Genomic DNA, 20,215 nt, shown 5'->3' with positions numbered 1-20,215 from the left:
CTTCTAAGGGCATCCCCATTAAGGGGTTCTTTCACGTTTTTTAAGAAAATGATGCTTTGTTGGAAGAGAGAGAGAGAGGGGAGAGAGAGTAAGTAGGTGCTTCCAGCAAGACGTGGGGATTTTGCAGATTTGTGGGGCCCAATGTTTGAGGAGAGAGTTGCGCCTCATGCGTGCCTAATTAATTTTTTTTTATTATTTTTGTTTTTAGATTTTAGTTTTTTTTTTCTCTTTTTTTTTTTTTTTTTTCTCTTTCCTAATCACACATGTAATCTGTAAAATCTCCTCAAAATCTTCACACTATTGAGGATGGCCTAATACAATCAGATTTAGACCCTGTTTGGTAACGTGGTTAGCCTATCAACTAATTTTGGTTTATTAGTTATTGTTTGGTACGTGGTTAGCCTATCAACTATTAGTTGTTAGACTTGATTAAATAGTCAATATAAGTGTTTGATTAATTAGCTTTTTGTAAGTTCTAAAACAATAAAATTCAACATCTTGAGCAACTTTTTGAGAAAGTCATTTTGCATGTAATCTGCTATCATCTAACAGTTAATTTACCAAATATCTTTCTACAACCAGCTAATGTTATCAAGTCTAACCAAATAAGCTAATAGTTATCAATTATCAACTATTTACCAAACACCAGTTAGATTCTTTTCCCTACTCCATTAGTTCTATTTCTTTTCTCATATTACATTCATAACTTTTATTTTCTTGATATAATTTATATCAGGTTTAGATTTTTATCATTCCATTATTAATTAATTTAGAGAGAAAACACTATTTAATTTCATCATTTAAGTATTATTAAACATATATGCAAGGGATTTATTATAACTCAAAAGGAGAAAACAAGATACTCCGTATAATAAGAAAAATATGATTAATTCTGACAATAGTAAAAAAAATAATAAAAAATTAACTCAATAACATTAATACTGTAAAAAATTTTCTTTTTGTTTTTTGAAATGATACCGTAAAAGTCTACTTATTCTGAAATGAGTTAATTCTACCAGAGGTCTCCTGTCTTTGATGTCAATTCCAAATTAGTCTCAAATTATCGTTTCTGTCATTTTACATCCCAGATTATGATTTTTTAGACACTTTTAATCATTCTTATGAATTTTTCTATTTTTAGTAATGACATTTTTATCTCTTCATATTTTTCTTTTGTTATTTTTTTGGTTTCAACCGGTTTAATTAGTTTAGAACTTTAGTAAAAATTAGTTGAAAAATATGGTTATAAAAAGTAGAGGTTACCTAAAGTTCTAAACAAATTAAACCGGTTAAAATTGAAAAAATAACAAAAGAAAAATATGAAGAGATAAAATGTCCTTACTAAAAATAGAAAAAGTCATAAGAAAGACTAATAGAGTCCAAAAAATGATAATATGAAATATAAAATGACAAAAACAATAATGTGCAACTAAATTTAAAATTGTAATCAAGGACAAAAGACCTCTGGTGAAATTAAGTCTTATGAAATTATATATATAAACGTGACAATCACACATAAGCGCTCACACACTCTCTGACAACACCCGAAGCCGTCGCGTGGAATTTCTTGTGAGCGAAGGAAAAACTCCAGACTCGGCTAGACCTGTACGGCTGTACGTAACGGAGGTGAATTCATCTTCTCATTTCTCTCATCTATGGAAATTATTTTCTAACTAAATTTTAATCGAGTAATCGTCACAAACATGGAGCATTTCGGGTTTTTTTTTTTGGGTTTCGTAGGATCATCATCAATTCAATTTGTGTTTCTCCTTTTGATTTTGTTTCTTTAGGAAATGATGCATCTTGCTTTCGTTACAGCCGTGGCTTTTCTCGAGATTTTACGTAGATTACCAAAATTGAATACTACAAACAACCACCCTGATGAATGAATTTGTTCTGATCTTTAACTTTGAGGCCCTGTAAATCTTTTGTTTCTTCTTCCGGTGTAAACAATTTTGCCCTATGTAGTCTCTTGATAGTTATATATATTAAGAACACTTGATTTTGTTGTTTCTATTACTGCATATATGATGAGAGATATAAATTTCTCATACAGTTGAGAGTGAAGCAAAGAACCTGCTAATAGCGTGCGTATGGTATGGATCCTGAAGGTTTCTTAACTGTCATTCTTATTGCTAAATTACTTGAAAAAGATTTAGCAGAGGGAAACCTTGTACTGCCTTGCTTTTATAGGCAATGATGGATTGTAGGAGAGGGTGATGGATAATAAGAACACTTTTTAAAAATCTGTATAGTTTTTCAAGAGGCATTTCAATGCATTTGGTATCTAATAGTACTAGAAAACTTCTGCTACATCTTGCAATTGAGTTTTGATGTTTTTCTCCTGTTGATACATGATTCCATGTAATCTCTTGTCTCTATTTTAAACAAGATTGTTCTGCATTTTAGCTGGAATTTGTTTCCTTGTCTAGATAATGTATGCATTTGGCTCATTGGCCGTTTCTTCGCTGTACTTTGTGGCTCTTTCTGTTTCACCCAAAACTTCATGCTACTCTGCATTTTTTTTTTGGGGTGATGAGAGAAACCCTTAGCCACTACTTGAAGGTGTGTACGGGGCCCCTTGTCTACAAAGTACCACACGGAAGTCTAGATTGCCCGCTTATACCAAGAAGGCTGGAATTCGAACTCGTAACCTTGTGGTTACAAGTCTATATCCTAGCTATTCTGGTTAGGGTTACCCCTACTCTGTATTTGTGTCAATGGATGATGGATATACTTGCTGATAGAAATGAGAGCAAGCTGTATATGTCATTGCAGGGTTCCTTAATTGTGCAGCTTAATTGCTTTGTTTTTTTTTAGTATAAATATAGAATGAAGAGAGCCCAGTTTGAAATGCAATTTGTATGTGATTCCTTATACAAATCTTATTATATGCTACCGAACTTCTGACTGGTTTTTTTTTTAATCAACAGAAGCATAAATCTGAGTATGAAGGCACTCATTCTTGGAGGATATAGCGCTCGGATGCAACCATCACTCACTTTCACCATCCCAAAACCACTCATTGAATTTGCAAGTAAACCTATTATTTTGTATCAGGTACTTTCGTGCTTATGTTGTTGCACATTATCCATCTTCAGTCATCCACCCTTAAAAGCTTTCTAATTTCTGATCACGAAACCATCCGAGTTGTTTTGATTTTCCTGTTTCCAAATATAATGTGTTGGGCGGAGGGTGATGAAGGGTCAAGTCCAGCAATTGGTGACTAAGGAGATTGTTGGCCGTAGGTTAGTGAAGGGGCCTCTCAAAAATGTGAGCTGTCTATAAGGAAATAAAGTTGCTCATTCGCTATGAGCTATAGGTTTTGACGTAGTGGTAAATGCTAGATTCTAACACGTGGAATTAGAGCCGGTGCAGTTAAGACTGGCCGTTGTTGGAAGGGGAAATTGTTGGGCAGATGCCGGTGAAGGGCCAAGTCCAGCAGTTGGTGTAGAGTCTCAACAAGAATAAAATTGTGTAGTTAAGGTTGGCAGGTGTTGGGAGGGGGCTGGGATTGTTGGGCGGAGGTCGGTGAAGGGTCAAGTCCAACACCATGTCTCTTGAAAATGTGGCAGTCTATAAGGAAATAAAGTTGTGTCTTTGCTATGAGTTATAACTTTTGGCGTAGTGAAAAGTCTTTGATCCTAACATAATGCATTTTGATAAACTAATCCAGTCTTTTTTCCTGTCAGATTGAGGCTCTTGAGGCTGTTGGAGTGACTGAAGTGATCGTGGCTGTGAACTACCAGGCACAGGTCAGAGATGGCTTCATCCAATAAATCATGAATATGCTATAAAATGGGGGGGACAAACTAATAATACTACAAGCATCGATCTTTATATGCAGGTAATGCAGAACTTCTTGAAAGAACATGAAACAAGGCTCAGAATCAAGATTTCACTCTCAATAGAGACCGAGCCACTTGGGACTGCTGGCCCCCTTGCTTTGGCTAGGGACAAACTGATAGATGGTTCTGGGGAACCATTTTTTGTGCTAAATGGTGATGTTTTCTGTGAATATCCTTTCAAAGAGATGATCACATTTCACAAATCCCATGCCGGAGAGGCTTCTATACTGATAACCAAGGTAAAACTCCAACTACATATCCCATTGACTTTTGGATTTATATTTATATTTTATTTTGATGGTCGGAATTTATTAATTATTAGTAAGGGTGGACGTCATGGGCTTGGTTCAAGTGATACTAAATGTACGTTATGTTAGGGATAGTTATGCTGTGCATCCGTATGCACCATGCATGGTGCATACGGATGCCAAAACGACGTCGTTTTATTAAAAAACGCGTGTCTCCCTTTTAAAAAAATTTCAGGTTCGATTCCCAGCAACAACATTATATTGTTCATTCATTCTGTAATTTTAGTTCATAGATTATGGAATTATAGTTCATTGATTATGGAATTATAGTTCATCGATTATGGAATTGTAGTTCATCGATTCTGAAATTTTAGTTTATAGATTATGGAATTTTAGTTCATTCATTCTGGAATTTTTAGTTCATAGATTAGATTATGGAATTATAGTTCATCGATTATGGAATTATAGTTCATCGATTATGGAATTTTAGTTCATGTGTTGTTGCTAAGAATCGAACCTGATTTTTTTTTTTAAGGGGAGACGCGCGTTTTATTAAAACGACGTCATTTTTGCATCCGTATGCACCATGCTTGGTGCATACGGATGCACAGCATAATTTGCCTTATGTTAGATATTCAAAATTGTTGGATTACAGTTTTTGGACCCGATATTCGATCCCTTTTGTTTGGATAAAATTATTTTAAGTTTATTTTGGATTAGTTTGGACATATATATATATATATATACCCAAAAATATGTTATACATTTTATTGAAACAAAGTAATTGTAGAATTCGTTCTTAATGGTTGGTCATGTACACTTTTCGTCCCTAAGCTATCATTAGCGTTGCACTTTTCGTTCATTTATTAACGTTGCAAATTTCGTCCATAATATTTTGTTAGTAAAGAGACGAAAAGTGCAACACCAATAACCTGAGGATGTGGTTGAGTGGAAGGGATTCACACATCCTTAATCAAAGGTCAATGGTTCGATCTTTGGCTTTGGTATAGAACAGCCTTATATCTCCAGGCCAGCCTACAATTCAGAAGGGATTAGTCACTGTGTTCGACGGTGAAAATCTTGGATACACCTTTAGGGACGAAAAGTGAATACGATTAACAATTAGGGATAAATTTCACAATTATTTTATAATTTAGGAACAAAAAGTATAATTTTTCCTTTTATTGATATTTACCTTTTTAAAATATTTATTTTTTTTTTAAAAAAAATATACCATTTGATTAAAAATATCACAAAACATGAACAACAAAGAGAGCTTTGAAAATTGAAAGACGTCCACCCTTAGCTTACTTATTTAATATAATCATATTTAAAAAAAAAAAAAATTCATTGATTGATATAGAACAATTTTGAGCCGGACGACGAACTTTTACCATATGCTGCCATTGGCCTGGAAAAATCCAGTGGGAAAGTAACGAGTTTCGTAGAGAAGCCAGAAAGCGGAAACGAGATGTTTAAGAGAATAAGCACCGGGATTTACCTGCTCAACCCTTCAATTCTGGACGGAATAATCGAGGTGAAACGGACGTGGCTTGAGAAACAAGTGTTCCCCAGACTTGTAGCCGACGGGAAAGTGTTCGGCGTGTGGCTGAAAGGGTTGTTTTGGTTGGACGCGTGGTTGATGATAGACCAGCAAAAGTATTACATGAATGGGCTGGTAAACCACTTGCACGATTTGAGGAAGAGATGCCCGCAGAAACTGGCCTCCGGCGCTCACATCGTGGGCGATGTGGTGGTGGATGAGACGGCGGAGATCGGAGAGGGATGCGTGATCGGACCGAATGTCGCCATTGGGCCGGGCTGCGTCATCGAGGCTGGGGTTAAGATCTCGAGTAGCGCCATCATGCATGGGACACGCATCAAGAAGGGGGCTTCCGTTACATATAGCATTATCGGTTGGCGTTCCAGTGTTGGGCAATTGGCTAAGGTGGAGAAAACCACCATGTTTGCAACCAATTTTACAGCCGGAGGTTTAGTTATTAGCTAGGTAGAACCGTAGAAAACGAAGAATCAAATTATTGCAGCAATTTTAATTTAGACCATTATTATTAGAAAAATCAAAGTCATCAACCACATTCATTTCTTTTTTTAATACTCATTATATTTTGTAAGGTAGTATTTCTACACTTAAGGATGTTTGATGAATAGTTGTTAGCTTAAGGATGTTTGAGCAATTTTTTAAATTTTAGTATTTTGGAGTAATAAGTTGTTACAAAAAGATAATCAATCAAACATTCATATTTTGACTGTTAACTATGTTATCAAACAGGAGCTTAGGGAGGTGTATTCAATCACGACTTTCGTAGAGTTTTAAAGACTTTTATGAACTTTAAAAGTTTGGAGGTTTTCAATTCAAACTTTTAGAGAGTATTTAAAAGTCATGTGGTATTCGATTAAGACTTTTAAAGAGTCTTTAAAAGTCATGTGGTATTCAAAAAGTTATGAACTTTTATAGACTTTTTAATTTTAGGACTTTTGTAGACTTTTCCTTCTCAAATGTAAATAGTTGAAATTCAACCATCAACCCCAAGATTTCAAAATTTTCTTTCGGACAACTTTGAATGTTTTTTTTCTCTATTTAAACTCCATTTTTTCTCCATATTTAAACTTTATAAACCTATCTAAATTCAATAAAATTATTTTTTTCTTCATTATCCTATATTTTCCTCATACCTAAACTCTACCAATTTATCTCTCTTTCCTAAGCTTTACAATCTTCCTCTAAAAATTCGAAATAATATTATTTTTACTTCATTATTGCTTGTTTATATTGATTTTTATTTTTTCTATAAATTTTTTATCCCTAACTTTCTCTAATTCTCCCTAAATACATTAACAAAGCAAATATTTCATCGTCAAATTTTAGTATATGTTTCATAATATTCATATAAATACGTATATATTTTGATTTTTATTCTTTTTATGTTTATATTCGTAATATATATTTTTTATTATTTTTTTTAACAACATGTTACTACGAATAGCGAACTACTGTATGTTCGCAACAACAATTTGGGGTTGCAAACAGTAGCACATTGATGTTGTTCACTGTCTCAAATTGCTATTGCAAATAATAGTTCTTTGCGTGATACCTAGCAATATATCAAGTATAATATATATATATATATATATATATATATATATATTATTAATATTAGATTTGGGTGAAGAACTATATAATAAGAAGAATTTTATGATATAAATATTTTGTAAGAAAATTATAAATGTTAAGAATCAAAATCATTGAAAGTTTGTATGGATATATTTAATTTAGAATTTCAATGACTTTTGTAGACTTTTTAAAATAAAAATTGATAAAAGTCTATGAACGTTATTTATATAGACTTTTATAGAGTCTTATAAAGTTTTAAAAAGTTTTGAACGACTCTATGAAAGTCAATCAAAGTTTATTAAAATCAATCATTTTAAAAGTCTTTAAAACTCTACAAAAGTCATGATTGAATACACCCTCCTTAATCTTTTTAGCTCAAAGAATCAATGCAACCACCACCAATGTTTGATCTTGTGAACACCCATTTGGAATGGTAACATGTATCATCACACTACATAGTAGTTGGCATCAATCACATCTATTTAAATGATCTATTTTTTTTTTTACCCGAATGGGCAGCTCAACTGGTTATAGAGGTGAAACTTTAGAAGAATGACCAGGGATCGAGTTTGTGGCTGGAGCACAGGTCTAGCCTCTGCGGTTCATGTTCAGTTGAGTTGGAAGAATGATTATTTAGATCTTTGCAATTTCACACAACAACAAAAAAGGGTGTTCCATTGGAGTAGTTTAAGGGGTAGACTAATCAACGTTTAGTTTTTCTTTTAATGGAAAGTTTGACAGAGTCGGAAACTTGGATTCTTTGCAATTTCACACAACAACAAAAAAGGGTGTTCCATTGGAGTAGTTTAAGGGGTAGACTAATCAACGTTTAGTTTTTCTTTTAATGGAAAGTTTGACAGAGTCGGAAACTTGGATTGTTAAAAATGGTTGAAATTTGTGTGCAAAGTGTATATGCAAGGGATGAGAATTTGGAGACTGACGAGGCGACTCGTGACATACCTCTTCCAATAATTCTTGAACATGGATTTTGGAGACTTAGGATTAGTAGTATGGCTAAGCTAAGAAACATAATGTATCAAAAAAAAGTTGAAAATTTATACTATACTAAGCTTTTAATCGTGTTGGACAAATGCATTTACACATAACAAAAAAAAAAGGTGTCCCATCGGAGTAGTTCAAATGGTCGATTAATCAACGTTTAGTCATGCTTTCAGCGGATAGTAGTCTAAACTTTTTTTGAAAGCCAACAAAAACACGATAGATTACTATAGCAAAGCAAAAATAAGGTAAGGAGGGACAAAGTCCTAGTACAAAGTGCTAGCTTGTGAAAAAGTGGTAGTATGAGCGCCTAGATTAGCCGATCTAGGGACTAAAAGAAGACATAATAGGCCTACATGCATCAATAGTAAAACAAACATAAGAAAAAAGATCTACATGAGCGGAAGATAAGTAATGCTAGAGGTTGGAACAGTCAGTTAGGAGTTCCACAGATAAACACCACGATCTTTAAGCCAAGATAACACCTGGCCTCCTTACAAGCCAGCGAGTCAACCATGAAGGGAGAGAAGCATCGATTCAATCATGAGGGGAGAGAAGCAGTCTTGGAGCTGCCCACTTATAAACGTTGTCGTGAAGGAACCGTCCGGTGAGACCAAAACAGTGGCGATCGAAGCTTTCTTGGTTGAGGGATGGTAACCTGCATCAAAGAAACACCTGGCAACACATGCGTCCACCTCATCCTCCGCAGTCGAAGCGTCGTTCCTGGAGTGGACCTGCTGCCATGCACGCACCGAAGACTTTGCCACCATCCACACTTTCCTTGGCAACGACAGAGATCTCTCCCATACGACTATATTTCTTGCCTTCCATACGTGATACAACATTATTGCCACAAGCCAAAACAAGGTCTCCCTCCGTCAGAATATTCATTGCATTTCTAAACCACATGGGAAAAGTGTTTCCAACCACATTAGAGATACGTATGGAGGATTCATGCTAAACAAATTGTGAAAAATCACACAAGAAGAAGGCATGCATTGTGTCCTTATGAACAAGACCACACATTGGGTATGAGGATCCACATCAACTCTCTTTAAAATCAAGTTCGTAGTAGTGAGAAAAATATCAGTTAGGGCTCCACAAAAAAGATCTCCATTTGGGGGGCTTTAATTTTTCATAAGGGTAACCGTTTATCAAAATCTCCGGGATTACCAGCATAATCTCCAACAATGTGTCTATATCCATTTTTCATTGTATAGTAACTCCTTGGGTCTCCTTGCCAATACAAAAAATCCTCATCAGGGTTAATGAGGATCTATCCTAGAGATACGTTCCACATAGCTGGGAATAAAAATATCAATCAAAATAGAGAGATCCCAAGAATATAATTAGTAGCTTGATCAATCAAACCAGATACCAATGAACCACTCAACGCTAAAATTCGACGGCTTGAGCAGCTTTTTCGATAAACTTTTTGAAAAAACTATTTTGCTTATAATCAACTATCAGTTAACAGCTAATTTACCAAATATCTTTCTACAATCATCTAATACTATCAACTAATCAAACCCACTAACCAAATAAGCTAACATTTATCAACTATCAACTATTTACCAACACTCCCTTAGATTATTTTAGCGCTACTCCATTTAGTTATTTTTTTCTTTTTCTTTTGTTTTTTTTTTTTTGTTTTTTTTTAAATTCTCATATTACATTCATAACTTTTATTTTCTTGATATAATTGATATCCGGTTTAGATTTTTGTCATTCCATTATTAATCAATTTAGAGAGCAAACACTATTTACTTCGCATCATTTAAGTATTATTAAACATATATGCAAGGGATTTAGAACTCAAAAAAAAAAAAATAACAGAAAATAAAAATTGATATATGTTAATTATAATAAAGCAATATGGTCTTGTGAAAATTAAATGTTAATATTAATGGTTAAATGTTGGTATTAATTACATGTTGGTATTATAGTTAAGAATTAGCAAGTTCCATATATATAGTCTTGTGAAAATTAAATGTTGATATTAATGGTTAAATGTTGGTATTAATTACATGTTGGTAATATAGTTAAGATTTAGCAAGTTTAGCAAACACTTTTTATATGAGTGAAAAACATATGATATATAACAGGAAACAAGTGAAGAAAATGTTTAGTGCAATACAACAAAATATGATACATTACCCATATAATTACATGGAAATAGTGAATTTTGCAAAAAAAATAATAATATAGCATTAAAAATGATGCCAAACCAGATATCAAAGGAAAAACTACTCCTGAAAACTATTTATAAAATATCAAAGGGAAAAGAACACAAAAGTGAAGGACAAACCAGATTAGGAAAGTAAATGTTAACACTTGAAAATCATTTTTAACTCTAAAAAAACAATTGAAATCTTAATTATAATATAGCCATATGATTTGATGGGCAATTATTGTTACAATTATAATAAAATAAAAATCCTTAAAACAAGATTAATGGTGAATTTTTTTAATACAATTTTTATCAGAATTTATTTTTTATTATTTTTAAAAAAATGTTGAGTGATCACTCGCTGGTGACCAACGCCAAACTAGGCGCACAAGTTATGCCAATTTGTGACTTGTAATCTAATTTTAACAAAATTATAAATCTTCTTTTTTGAAATAACCGTCCGTGTTGAAAGAATATCCAGAATAGATAAGAGATGAAAGAAGATCGTCCATCATTCATTCTTTCTATATACATACTAGGTAACGTAACGGAAGCAATAATAAAAATAATTATATAACCGTTACAAACGTTACAATACTATATAATAATATCCATATAATAAGTATAATATTTATAACAAAACCTTTTTTTATTATTATTATTATAAAGAAGAGGGATAACCCTACAAATACACACTACTTGTCTCAATTGAGGTTCAAACCTTTCACCTCCCACTTAGAGGAACAACCCGATACTAGTAGACCACAAGCCACTTGGTATTTATAACAAAACCTTCATTTATATCATTTCTCTTCTTTATCACTAAACTTGTGAAAAACTCAACAAAACCCTTTCAACGAAATAAAGCAAAAGATCGACCTTATAAAATAATCATAATCTCAACGGTGAGATTCATTACAATTTCAAATACAATTAAATGGTGTCACACTAAATATCATAAAAATTTTAGGTATAATATATAAAAATATATAAATGTGTAGTTTAATTACCAGTTTAAAATTTTAATCGAGTAAAAAAAAAAAATCAAAGTTGGGATTGAAAAGTAGAGGGTGTAGATTAATAGTCATTTATATTTATAAATAATTGTTTGGTCTTTAAAGGTCAATTGTATGTTGCTACATCTAGAGTTAGAAATTTCAAAGGTCTAAAAATTTTGATCCGTAGTGACTCTAAAATTGTAATTCAATTACTATCGTAGTTTACTAAGTTCTTAAAAATTTGTAATATTAAATATTAGAGTAAATACTCAAAATGGTCCCTCGACTATAGCTAAATTCACAAATTGGTCCTCAACTTTCAATTTCAACCAATTAAGTCCTTAACTTTGCAATTTTGACACGATTTGGTCCTCCATCTATTTGACCGTGATCGACGATCTCCAGAAGAACCTTCAGCTCTCGTCGGAGCACGTGGAGGCCTCCAGGATGACGTTGCACCGGTTCGGAAACACGTCGTCTTCTTCGCTCTGGTACGAACTCAACTACATTGAATCCAAATGGAGGATGAAGAAAGTCAACCGGATTTGGTAGATTGCTTTCGACAGTGGATTCGAACCTAACAATGCGGTTTGGAAATGCAACCGGAACCTTAAAAAACCGATGATGGACCATGAAATTACATATATATCCTCAAAAATTGCAGTCAACAAACGGTCAAATAGACAGGGGACCAAATTGTGTTAAAATTACAAAGTTAAGGACTCAATTGGTTGAAATTGAAAGTCGATGACCAATTTGTGAATTTAGCTATAGTCGAGGGACCATTTTGAGTATTTATTCTAAATATTATGTACTAAGTTTTTAATATAATTTAAGATTTGTAGTAATCACACATCTTAAATATTATTTTAATTGTAAATATATTTATGTTCATAATTTTATCATAGGAATTCACACATAATAATTATTAAATAACAAAAATTTTATATTTGAATAAACCTCATATAGGGTATATTTTTATAACATATTTTTCGTGCATCGCACGGGACAAATATTAGTTTAAAAAAATATGATTAATTATGACAATGTCATAATAGTAAAACAAAAAGATATAATTTAAAATTTGTAGTAATCACCCACCTTAAATATTATTTTAATTGTAACTATATTTATGTTCATAATTTTATCATAGGAATTCACACATAATAATTATTAAATAACAAAAATTTTATATATGAATAAACCTCATATAGGGTATATTTTTATAACATATTTTTCGTGCATCGCACGGGACAAATACTAGTTTAAAAAAATATGATTAATTATGACAATGTCATAATAGTAAAACAAAAAGATATAATTTAAGATTTGTAGTAATCACCCACCATAAAATATCCACTGATGCTCGAACTCACAATCTTTCAAATGAAAATTCAACCCGAGTACCATTAGACCACATAGTCTTGGTAACTCATAACATTAATACTATAAAAAATCTTCGCCTTCTTTTTGTTTTTTGAAATGATACCTAAAAATCTACTTATTCTGAAACTATATAAACTTGACAATACCCGTATCAACAGCTCAGTTAGTCATAGAAATAAAATTTAAAAACGATGACTCAATATGACTCGAGATTAAGTGAGAGACTCGTTGTGCGCCGATCTTTCAAGACGGGGGACCCTTAGGTTTCAACCTGGTGGAATATAAACGTGACAATCACATATAAGCGCGCACACACTCTCTGACAACACCCGAAGCCTTCGTGTGGAATTTCTTGCGAGCGAAGGAAAAGCTTCAGACTCGGCTACACCTGTACGGCTGTACGTAACCGGAGGTGAATTTATCTTCTCATTTCTCTCATCTATGGAAATTATTTTCTATCTATATTCTAATCGATTAATCGTCACAAACATGGAGCATTTCGGGGTTTTTTTTTTTTTTTTTTTTTTTTTTTGGGGTTTCGTAGGATCATCATCAATTCAATTTGTTTTTCTCCTTTTGATTTTGTTTCTTTAGGAAATGATGCATCTTGCTTTCGTTACAGCCGTGGCTTTTCTCGAGATTTTACGTAGATTACCAAAATTGAATACTACAAACAACCACCAACCCCCTGATGAATGAATTTGTTCTGATCTTTAACTTTGAGGCCCTGTAAATCTTTTGTTTCTTCTTGAACCAGGGTTACTGTGAACAATTGTGCCCTATGTAGTCTGTATGTTGTCTTGATAGTTATATTGAGAATGCTTGATTTTGTTGTTTCTGTTACTGCATATATCATATATGATGAGAGATATAAATTTCTCATACAGTTGAGAGTGAAGGAAAGAACCTGCTAATAGCGTGCGTATAGTGTGGATCCTGAAGGTTTCTTAACTGTCATTCTTATTGCCCTAAATTACTTCAAAAAGATTTAGCAGAGGGAAACCTTGTACTGCCTTGCTTTTATAGGCAATGATGGGTTGGTAGGAGAGGGTGATGGATGATAAGAATACTTTTTAAAAATCTGTGTAGTTTTTCAAGAGGCATTTCAATGCATTTGGTATCTAATAGTACTAGAAAACTTCTGCTACATCTTGCAATTGCGTTTTGATGTTTTTCTCCTGTTGATACATGATTCCATGTAATCTCTTGTCTCTATTTTAAACAAGATTGTTCTGCATTTTAACTGGAATTTGTTTCCTTGTCTAGATAATGTATGCATTTGGCTCATTGGCCGTTTCTTTGCTGTACTTTGTTGCTCTTTCTGTTTCACCCAAAACTTCATGCTACTCTGCATTTTTTTTTTGGGTGATGAGAGAAACCCCTTAGCCACTACTTGAAGGTGTGTACGGGGCCCCTTGTCTACAAAGTACCACACGGAAGTCTAGATTGCCCGCTTATACCAAGAAGGCTGGAATTCGAACTCGTAACCTTGTGGTTACAAGTCTATATCCTAGCTATTCTGGTTAGGGTTACCCCTACTCTGTATTTGTGTCAATGGATGATGGATATACTTGCTGATAGAAATGAGAGCAAGCTGTATATGTCATTGCAGGGTTCCTTAATTGTGCAGCTTAATTGCTTTGTTTTTTTTTAGTATAAATATAGAATGAAGAGAGCCCAGTTTGAAATGCAATTTGTATGTGATTCCTTATACAAATCTTATTATATGCTACCGAACTTCTGACTGGTTTTTTTTTTTAATCAACAGAAGCATAAATCTGAGTATGAAGGCACTCATTCTTGGAGGATATAGCGCTCGGATGCAACCATCACTCACTTTCACCATCCCAAAACCACTCATTGAATTTGCAAGTAAACCTATTATTTTGTATCAGGTACTTTCGTGCTTATGTTGTTGCACATTATCCATCTTCAGTCACCCACCCTTAAAAGCATTCTAATTTCTGATCACGAAACCATCCGAGTTGTTTTGTTTTTCCTGTTTCCAAATATAATGTGTTGGGCGGAGGGTGATGAAGGGTCAAGTCCAGCAATTGGTGACTAAGGAGATTGTTGGCCGTAGGTTAGTGAAGGGGCCTCTCAAAAATGTGAGCTGTCTATAAGGAAATAAAGTTGCTCATTCGCTATGAGCTATAGGTTTAGATGTAGTGGTAAACGCTAGATTCTAACACGTGGAATTAGAGCTGGTGCAATTAAGACTAGCCATTGTTGGAAGGGGAAATTGTTGGGCAGATGCCGGTGAAGGGCCAAGTCCAGCAGTTGGTGTAGAGTCTCAACAAGAATAAAATTGTGTAGTTAAGGTTGGCAGGTGTTGGGAGGGGGCTGGGATTGTTGGGCGGAGGTCGGTGAAGGGTCAAGTCCAACACCATGTCTCTTGAAAATGTGGCAGTCTATAAGAAAATAAAGTTGTGTCTTCGCTATGAGTTATAACTTTTGGCGTAGTGAAAAGTCTTTGATCCTAACATAATGCATTTTGATAAACTAATCCAGTCTTTTTTCCTGTCAGATTGAGGCTCTTGAGGCTGTTGGAGTGACTGAAGTGATCGTGGCTGTGAACTACCAGGCACAGGTCAGAGATGGCTTCATCCAATAAATCATGAATATGCTATAAAATGGGGGGGACAAACTAATAATACTACAAGCATCGATCTTTATATGCAGGTAATGCAGAACTTCTTGAAAGAACATGAAACAAGGCTCAGAATCAAGATTTCACTCTCAATAGAGACCGAGCCACTTGGGACTGCTGGCCCCCTTGCTTTGGCTAGGGACAAACTGATAGATGGTTCTGGGGAACCATTTTTTGTGCTAAATGGTGATGTTTTCTGTGAATATCCTTTCAAAGAGATGATCACATTTCACAAATCCCATGCCGGAGAGGCTTCTATACTGATAACCAAGGTAAAACTCCAACTACATATCCCATTGACTTTTGGATTTATATTTGTATTTTATTTTGATGGTTGGTATTTAATAGTAAGGGTGGACGTCATGGGCTTGGTTCAAGTGATACCTAAATGTTATGTCTGATGTTCAAAATTTTTGGATGATGTTTTTAGACCCGAAATCCGATCCCTTCCGTTTGGATAAAATCATTTTAAGTTTATTTTGGATTACTTTGGATATATATATATATATATATATATATATATATATATATATATATATATATATATATATTCAAAAAAAATTATACTGAAAACTACATTTTTCGTTCATAAGTTATAAAGTAGTTGTAGAATTCGTCTGTAATTGTTGGCCGTGCTCACTTTTTGTCCATAAGGTATACTAACGTTGTAAATTTCGTTCCTAATGTTGTGTTAGTAAAGAGACGAAAAGTGCAACACCCTTAGGGACGAAAAGTGAACATGATTAACAATTAGGAACGAATTCCACATTTATACTATAATTTTTCCTTTTTGATATTTGCCTTTTTAAAATATTTATTTCATTATTTGGGCATTAATTGTTTTTTCAAATATACCATATACCATTTGATTAAAAATAACACAAAACATGAACAAACAAAGAGAGCTTTGAAAATTGAAAGACGTCCACCCTTAGCTTTCTCATGAAATGAATTTAATAATAAAAAAAATTCATTGATTGGTATAGAACAATTTTAGACCGGAGGAAGAACCTTTACCTTATGCTGCCATTGGCATGGAAAAATCCAGTGGGAAAGTAACGAGTTTCGTAGAGAAGCCACACTCAACAGCCGTCGGGAACGTCAAGAGAATAAGCACCGGGATTTACCTGCTCAACCCTTCAATTCTCGACGGAATCATGGAACCGAAACGGACGTCGCTTGAGAAACAAGTTTTCCCCAGAATGGTAGCCGACGGGAAAGTATACGGCGTGTGGTTGAAAGGGTTGTTTTGGTTGGACGCGTGGTTATTGATAGACCAGCAACGGTATTACATCTATGACCTGGTAAACCACTTGCACGATTTGAGGAAGAGATGCCCGCAGAAACTGGCCTCCGGCGCTCACATCGTGGGCGATGTGGTGGTGGATGAGACGGCGGAGATCGGAGAGGGATGCGTGATCGGACCGGATGTCGCCATCGGGCCGGGCTGCATCATCGAGGCTGGGGTTAAGATCTCGAGTAGCGCCATCATGCATGGAACACACATTAAGAAGGGGGCTTCCGTTACATATAGCATTATCGGTTGGCGTTCTAGTGTTGGGCAATTGGCTAAGGTGGAGCGAGCCACCATGTTTGCAACCAATATTACAGTCCGGGTTTAGTTATTAAATAGGTAGAAAACTAAGAATGAAATTTCTGCAATTTTAGACCATTATTAGAAAAATCAAGTCATCAACCGCATTTTTTTTTTTTTTAATACTCATTATTTTTTACAGCAATTTTAGACCATTATTAGAAAAATCAAGTCATCAACCGCATTTTTTTTTTAATACTCATTATTTTTACAAGGTAGTATCTATTTTATATTTAGGGTTGTTTGGTAAGTAGCAATTAGTTGTTAGCTAATTGAGCTAGTGAGTTTGACTTGTTAATAGCAGTAACTGATTGTAAATTAGCTGTTAGCTAATAACGGATTACATGTTACAAAAAGCTGATAGCATTAGTTGATTGGAGTAATAAGCTGTTACAAAAAATTAATTAACCAACACTTATATCAGATACTTATATTGAATGTTTAATTAAGTCAAACAATTAATAATGGTCAAATAAGCCAAAATTGGTTGATAAGCTAACAATGTTACCAACCAAGATCTGAATTTTTTTAGCCTAAAGAATCAATGCCCCCACCACCTATGTTCGATCTTGTGATCACCCAATTTGGAATGATAAAAAAGGTATCATCACATTACATAGCAATTGGCATCAACCACATCTTGATCTATTTTTTTTTTTTTTTTGTTCTTTTTAAATTTTGCTAGCTCTAAATGATTTAGATCTATCTTTGCAAATTCATTCGTTTCTCTTCCTATAAAAGAATTCAATAAAGGCAAATACTGTACTAATAAGTTTTTAATTGTGTTGGACAAATGCATTTACACAACAACAAAAAAATGGTGTTTCATTGGAGTAGATTAAGTAGATTAATCAATGTTTAATTTTGCTTTCAACGGGTAGTATGGTAAAGTCAGAAACTTAAATTGTTAAAAAAATGTTGAAAATTGTGTGCAAAGTGTACATGCAAGGGATAAGAATCTGGGAACTAACGAGGCGACTTGCGATATATATCTTACAATCATTCTTGAACATAGATTTTGTGAGCTTAGGATTAGTATGAATAAGCTGAGAAACGTAATGTATCAAAAAAAAAAAAAGTTGAAGAATTTATATTATACCAAATTTTTAATTGTGTTGGACAATTGCATTTACACATAACGAAAAAAAAGATGCCCCATTAGAGTAGTTCAAGTGGTCGATTAATTAACGTTTAGTCTTTGTTTTCAGTGGATAATAGTCTAAATTTGATTGTAAAAAAAAAGTTAAAAATTTATACAAGGCAAGGATCCGCGGATCCTATGTAGCAAAGCAATACATCGTTACATCCCCACTAGACTGTAAGTTGAAGAGTATTCACAAAAAGGAGTGTTAAGTTGAAGAGAGTTATGCACGTACACTAACCAGATCTCAAGGAACCATTGACTTGCTACACATTCAAAGGAGACATAAATTATACTTCAAATGTCAACACATGCTTTATTGTTAATTTGTTACATTATAATATTTCACGATATTGTACATAGCGTCATAGCTGGACTATAAATACGTTTATTTGATGAAATCTCACTCTTTTCTTTTATATTACTCAAAGTATTTAATGTAACTTTATTATTAAATATGAAATAACATGTGGTACGTACTTATATTTGTATTAGGTTATTTTATCCTTAGCACAATGCATTTGTCACATGCTTAAAGTTATGTCAGATTTGGAGTAACATGGTTAGATGCCTCGCATGTTGCAAATTTTCTTGTCAAATGAATATTGCATTTTCATTTTTGTAATTACAATGATAAAAGAGAAGATAAATTTAATTAAATTAGGGGAAAATAGTAATTTTTGTTCTATGAAATAATATGTTCCATTTTGATCCCCACCATGTGTAAAGGGTTTGACTGATATGATGTTGACAAATATTGAATTCATGATCTACATGTATAATAATAAGTTGTTATACCACGACAAGGTGGATCATGATCCTAAATTGCGTATTTTTAGTATTGAAATTGTGAACTTCTAGAATATAAATTGTGTTTCTAAATTTTGAAAATTTGTATATACAATACAGGGTCATCACTGATGGGGTGAGGACCCCGGCCCAAGAGATAGGGGCCCAAAGAAAATAGATAGGAGAAGTGGGCCAGCGTCGAGAGGAGCCCGAAGAGCAATTGGGCCGAGTCCGGGAGTCGGCCCAGGCCCAAGCACGGGGCCCAGTTCCGAGCTGCTAAGAGGAGTCCAGTAGGAGCTTAGGCCGAGACAAGGAGTCGACCGAGGCCCAAGCCCAGGAAAGGACTCGGCTCAAGGAGCCGTTGAGAGCATTGAAGAGGTTCGTTTAAAAGGGAGCCGTTAAGACATTGAAAGCAGGACTCGGTCGGGCCGTTACAAGCCTGGGAGAGCCGTTGGCCGACCGAGTAATGGCGTCCAACAGCTCCGTATCTTAATTAGCCTTGAAGTCGGCCATTAAAGGCCTTCAAGTCGGTAGAGGAGGAGCCACTATATAAAGGCTCCTCCATTCTTGTAAAAGGGGAGACGATTGAACACCCAGAGGGGGAGAATACCAAAAAGATTCCGAGTACTCGCATTATCTCTGAGACAGGCATACATTTTACTGAAAGGTGCACCCACCAGCCAAAGGTTGTGTTGGACCTCCTTGGGCCCGAAAACCCTAAAACCATCAATCACAATTTGTGAATTTTTAAAAGGTAAATTGTGAACATTTAGTATGTAAATTGTATATTTTGGACCCGGGTCCACATAATAATTTGTCTTCACATCCTTTAATTTATTTATATATATATTTTTTCAATATTATTATTGGATAAAATTATTCTATGGACCCATGTCCAAATGTTCACAATTTACATACTAAATGTTTATAATTATCTTTTAAAAATTCACAATTTGTAAACTAGGAACATGTGTAATTTATTACCTTATTTTATATTCCCAAATTCTTTTTAAATATTCTAATCACACAATATTAACATATTAGAATTTAATGACCATATATTGTATTATGTGTTTTGACTTAAAAACACAATTTATATTCTAAAATTTTATAATTTTAATATTAAAAATACACAATTTAAATATCGTGTAAAACTAAGATCCACATTGCAAGGTGAACCTTAGTACATAGATATAACTACTCGGATGGGAAAGCCTAAACTCAAGTAGACGTAAATCAGTTTTCTTGCCCGGTAAAAT

General features: G+C 34.0%; 2 protein-coding genes across 4 annotated transcripts; both read left to right on the top strand.

Annotated features, from left to right (window-relative positions):
- The first annotated feature begins 1,530 nt into the window (after positions 1–1,530).
- Positions 1,531–17,145, top strand: LOC109153845 (mannose-1-phosphate guanylyltransferase 1-like). 2 transcript variants are annotated; one of them, XM_019301723.1, is made up of 6 exons: positions 1,531–1,613; positions 2,934–3,060; positions 3,693–3,755; positions 3,848–4,087; positions 5,460–6,100; positions 17,055–17,145. In XM_019301723.1, exons 2-6 carry the CDS (start codon positions 2,950–2,952, stop codon positions 17,059–17,061), a joined length of 1,062 nt encoding a protein of 353 aa, XP_019157268.1. In that variant the 5' UTR covers positions 1,531–1,613; positions 2,934–2,949; the 3' UTR covers positions 17,062–17,145. The 2 variants fall into 2 exon arrangements, with proteins under 2 accessions (XP_019157268.1, XP_019157271.1); XM_019301726.1 differs by lacking the exon at positions 17,055–17,145 and having other exon boundaries at positions 1,531–1,626; positions 5,460–6,209.
- Positions 13,097–17,145, top strand: LOC109153847 (mannose-1-phosphate guanylyltransferase 1-like). Of its 2 annotated transcripts, none has more exons than XM_019301728.1 (5): positions 13,097–13,184; positions 14,551–14,677; positions 15,310–15,372; positions 15,465–15,704; positions 16,419–17,145. In XM_019301728.1, the coding sequence occupies exons 2-5, from the start codon at positions 14,567–14,569 to the stop codon at positions 17,052–17,054; spliced, it is 1,050 nt and encodes a 349-aa protein (XP_019157273.1). In that variant the 5' UTR covers positions 13,097–13,184; positions 14,551–14,566; the 3' UTR covers positions 17,055–17,145. The 2 variants fall into 2 exon arrangements, with proteins under 2 accessions (XP_019157273.1, XP_019157272.1); XM_019301727.1 differs by having other exon boundaries at positions 13,097–13,194.
- Positions 17,146–20,215: the final 3,070 nt, after the last annotated feature.

This window comes from Ipomoea nil, unplaced genomic scaffold, assembly GCF_001879475.1.
Source record: "Ipomoea nil cultivar Tokyo-kokei standard unplaced genomic scaffold, Asagao_1.1 scaffold2545, whole genome shotgun sequence".
Lineage (NCBI taxonomy): Eukaryota > Viridiplantae > Streptophyta > Magnoliopsida > Solanales > Convolvulaceae > Ipomoea > Ipomoea nil.
Note: the sequence above shows the minus strand (reverse complement) of the source record. Positions and strands in the feature narration are given on the sequence as shown.

Bases quoted from the DNA above. Each gene is read 5' to 3' on its own strand.
- LOC109153845 (XM_019301723.1), top strand. From the start codon at position 2,950: ATGAAGGCACTCATTCTTGGAGGATATAGCGCTCGGATGCAACCATCA. The intron at 3,756-3,847 runs GTCAGAGATGGC...CTTTATATGCAG, and splicing joins CTGTGAACTACCAGGCACAG to GTAATGCAGAACTTCTTGAA. The intron at 4,088-5,459 runs GTAAAACTCCAA...TGATTGATATAG, and splicing joins CTTCTATACTGATAACCAAG to AACAATTTTGAGCCGGACGA.
- LOC109153847 (XM_019301728.1), top strand. From the start codon at position 14,567: ATGAAGGCACTCATTCTTGGAGGATATAGCGCTCGGATGCAACCATCA. The intron at 15,373-15,464 runs GTCAGAGATGGC...CTTTATATGCAG, and splicing joins CTGTGAACTACCAGGCACAG to GTAATGCAGAACTTCTTGAA. The intron at 15,705-16,418 runs GTAAAACTCCAA...TGATTGGTATAG, and splicing joins CTTCTATACTGATAACCAAG to AACAATTTTAGACCGGAGGA.